Source organism: Tupaia chinensis, unplaced genomic scaffold (assembly GCF_000334495.1).
Source record: "Tupaia chinensis unplaced genomic scaffold, TupChi_1.0 Scaffold000607_1, whole genome shotgun sequence".
Lineage (NCBI taxonomy): Eukaryota > Metazoa > Chordata > Mammalia > Scandentia > Tupaiidae > Tupaia > Tupaia belangeri.
The window spans coordinates 148,962-152,220 of NW_006160126.1; the positions used below are offsets into that span (position 1 = coordinate 148,962).

Consider the following 3,259-nt stretch of genomic DNA (forward strand, 5'->3'; position numbering starts at 1 on the left):
CCAGAGGGCGTGTGCACTCACTAGAGAGAGAAGGTAAATAGCACCCTTCCAGGGGAATGTGGTCCGACCACAGTCCTTTTTCCTTCCATTTCCCCATCCTGTCAGGATTTGGGACACCACACATACACGACTGCATGTTCTTGCGCTGCAGTGGCCAGCCATGTAGGATCTGGCTCCCTTACGCACAGCACTTAACCACTGTATGCGGGGCCAGCCCAAAATGTACTTTATTTTTAAAAACTTTCATTTTAGCACCAAGTCATTGCTGAGCTATCAGCTTATCCATTTAAACTAACAGTGGTGAATGTTGATAAGCCTTTTGACTTGCTGAAATATTTTCAGCAAGATGAGGATAATCTTAAATGTCTTATGTGCTCTAAAGTGATTCTAAATCAAGTATTAATGGAAAGTTGGTGTGCAAGACACAAGTAGAGTTCCTGTTAGTCACTTTCCATTGACTTCTGTACTTTTTTAATGTTAATTTTTCTTTGTACTTTTTGAATGTTAATGCAAATTTCCTTTTAAGGTTCATCTCAGAAGAAGCTGTTGGCACCTGATATGTTTACAGAATCTGATGATATGTTTGCTGCGTATTTTGATGTAAGTTATGTTTAATCAGCTATTAAATAGGAAAAAGTATATATGTGTGCATACAAATGTGTACATAGGTAGACGGAAAGATAAAGTAAATGTAGCAAATGCTGACATTTGGAAAAACTGGGTAAAGGGTATCTAAAAACTACTAGTTTTTATCCCTTCTAGGTTTGAAATTATGTAAAATTTCAAAACAAGTATGGCAAAATGATTTCTTAACTTCGTAGAACTCATAGCAGACGACTTAAACATGTTATTTGCGTGTGCGTGTGTATCTAAATATGTGAAGGGACTTCAAAAAGTACTTGGAAAATGCAGTTAGAATACAAGTTTATTTTATTGCAAAAAATTAGGAAATATATCCATAATTTTTTCATAATGCATATTTTCCATTAGTTTCTTAAAGACCTTTTGTAGATATAGACACACATGTGATGGGTGAGATAAGGTAATGTCAGTATTTTCCAGGCCTTGATTACAGCAGTTTACTTTGGGCTTCTATAGTGTATGTTATTGAGAATTTAAGGATTTAGAGCCTAACAGACTTATTGAAGAGAGAAAAATGTTATAAGAAGTAGATTATAAAATTTTGGTCTCTTACCCATTTTTTTCCTTGAAGATTTATTAGTTCCTTTTGTTGAAAAAAGTCTTAACTATAAACGCTTTTAAAAGTGTGGGACCATTTTCAAAATAAATGGAGAACATGAGAAATAAGAGGCTGTAATAAGGAAGGGAGACAGCGGGAATGCAAAAGTGGGTTAGGATAAGCAACCAGTGTACAGGATACTTAAGACGTCGGTAATTGGCTCAGGCGATGTGTCTATCAGGACAGCGGGAGCATCAGCGTACATAGGTTTAAAGGGTAAAATGGAGATTGAGCCACTCGAAGAATCAACACCTGAGACCAGCAGTTAGTATAATGACTATGTCGCTGGACTCCCATGTAGTTGACCGCGGTTCAAGTCCTGTCCCCTGTGGCTTAAACTCATGCTGGGCACTTGTGCATGCGTACCCAAGATCCCCAGAGGAGAATGGAGAAGAAGGGATTGTGACGTGGCCATCCTCCCTGGGGGGTGATTTCTCGCTTTCTGTCTCTTTCTGGCGAGCGCACGCACACTATAGCAAAAAAATGCTCCCCCCAAAAAAGAATCAGCACCTACTATTTATATGGATAAAGTTGAAGGGTCTTGGTATTTGATATGTGGTGTGCAGGTAAGGACTCCTCAGGGCTGGCTCTGTTTCCTGGTGATGAAGGGAGCCAGATCCCACCTGGCTCAGTGTGGTTCAGATCCCAGCTTGAGGCAGGCACGTGTTGCTCACATGCCCCACGTCTCCAAAGGATGGAGAAGCGGAGATGAGGGGACCACTGTGATCATGCTCCGTCCGGGTGTGCTTTCTCTCTCTCTGTTTATGAGTCTGTCTCTGGCAAATACACATGCCCTCTGGCAATTAAAAAAGGAAAACAGACTCTTCTGAAGTACCAGATGTTTTTCAGTTTTTCACACAAACTCATGTAGAGTTTCCAATGTCCCTACATCTTCCATACATCTGTGGAAGAATGCGGGTGATGACTCTGTTGACAGGGCAGTGAATTGGTTGGGGAGAGAGTTGGACAGTGTTATCTGAGTGCCACTGTGCTTTCTTTCCCAGTCTGCCTGTCCATGACTATAGAAAGTAAGATTTGGTTTTAAGGTTTTGTTTTAATTTACAATGCTTTAATCATATTCATTAAGCTTTTAAATATATTTTTTCCCCTGAGCTTTAATACAGATTAATCAAGCTTTAGCTGTATTGTATTTAATAGATGATACAGTTGGGGCCAGCAGGTGGCATGGAGGGTAAGGCAGCGCATCCCACGTGGCCAAGTCTGCCGTTTGTGTCCCAGACTCAGTAGTTTGAAAATTCATACTGGGCTTGAGCGCGAGTGTGCCCAAAAATCCCAAGAAGGCAATGGAAGACAAGGGGCTGCAGCCCCCTTTAGGGTGATTTCTTATCCCCCTTCTCACTTTCTCTCTCTATTTATCACTATCTCTGTCTCTCTCTGGTGAGAGAATGCACCCTATAGCAAAAAACTAAAGTGATCAAATTTATTGATTTTGTAATAAACTGCTTCTATTAGATTACAGCTGATTTTGCCCTCTTCTGTTTTAAATGTCTTTAGTGGGCATACAGCTCATGTTGCCTCCTTGTTTTCAGAGTGCTCGTCTACGGGCTGCTGGCATTGGAAAAGATTTCAAGGAGAATCCCAACCTCAGAGACAACTGGACTGATGCAGAGGGCTATTATCGTAAGTTCACCCTCGTACTAAGTGTAGAGGTTGTTGTGACACCCCATAAGAGGCATGCCGATTGATGCGGTCGCGTGTATTTGGAAAAACAAGTCTCGTCACAGTGCCATTATTTAGAAAGTGGCATATCCAGCAGCTGCGTGAACCCATGTTGCATTCTTGTACGCAACCCAGGAGCACCACAAATGAGGTGAGAGAAAAACTTGGTTACAACCTGAATCTATTCATACTCTCAGCTGTGAGATAACCCTGCAGAAGGAACAGTACATCACTTGCTTGTCTTGATCTGAAACCAAGAAAAACGACAAGGAACTTTGGATGCCAGTCATGCAGCATTTGTCATGCAGGATTACAATGGGAAACGCGTAGTGAGCACAT

At 41.2% G+C, this 3,259-nt stretch overlaps 1 protein-coding gene across 6 annotated transcripts in view; it reads left to right on the top strand.

Annotated features, from left to right (window-relative positions):
• The window catches only part of PRP4K (pre-mRNA processing factor kinase PRP4K), a 49,506-nt gene that overhangs the window by 31,958 nt on the left and 14,289 nt on the right, over positions 1-3,259 (top strand). For all 6 annotated transcript variants that reach the window (XR_003551099.1, XR_003551100.1, XR_003551102.1 and 3 more), the window contains exons 7-8: positions 527-600; positions 2,791-2,881. Coding sequence is in view for 1 of the 6 variants with exons in the window: in XM_027775853.1 (XP_027631654.1) it covers positions 527-600; positions 2,791-2,881 (165 nt within the window). In the remaining 5 variants the exon portion in view is untranslated. The remainder of the gene's footprint in view (positions 1-526; positions 601-2,790; positions 2,882-3,259) is intronic.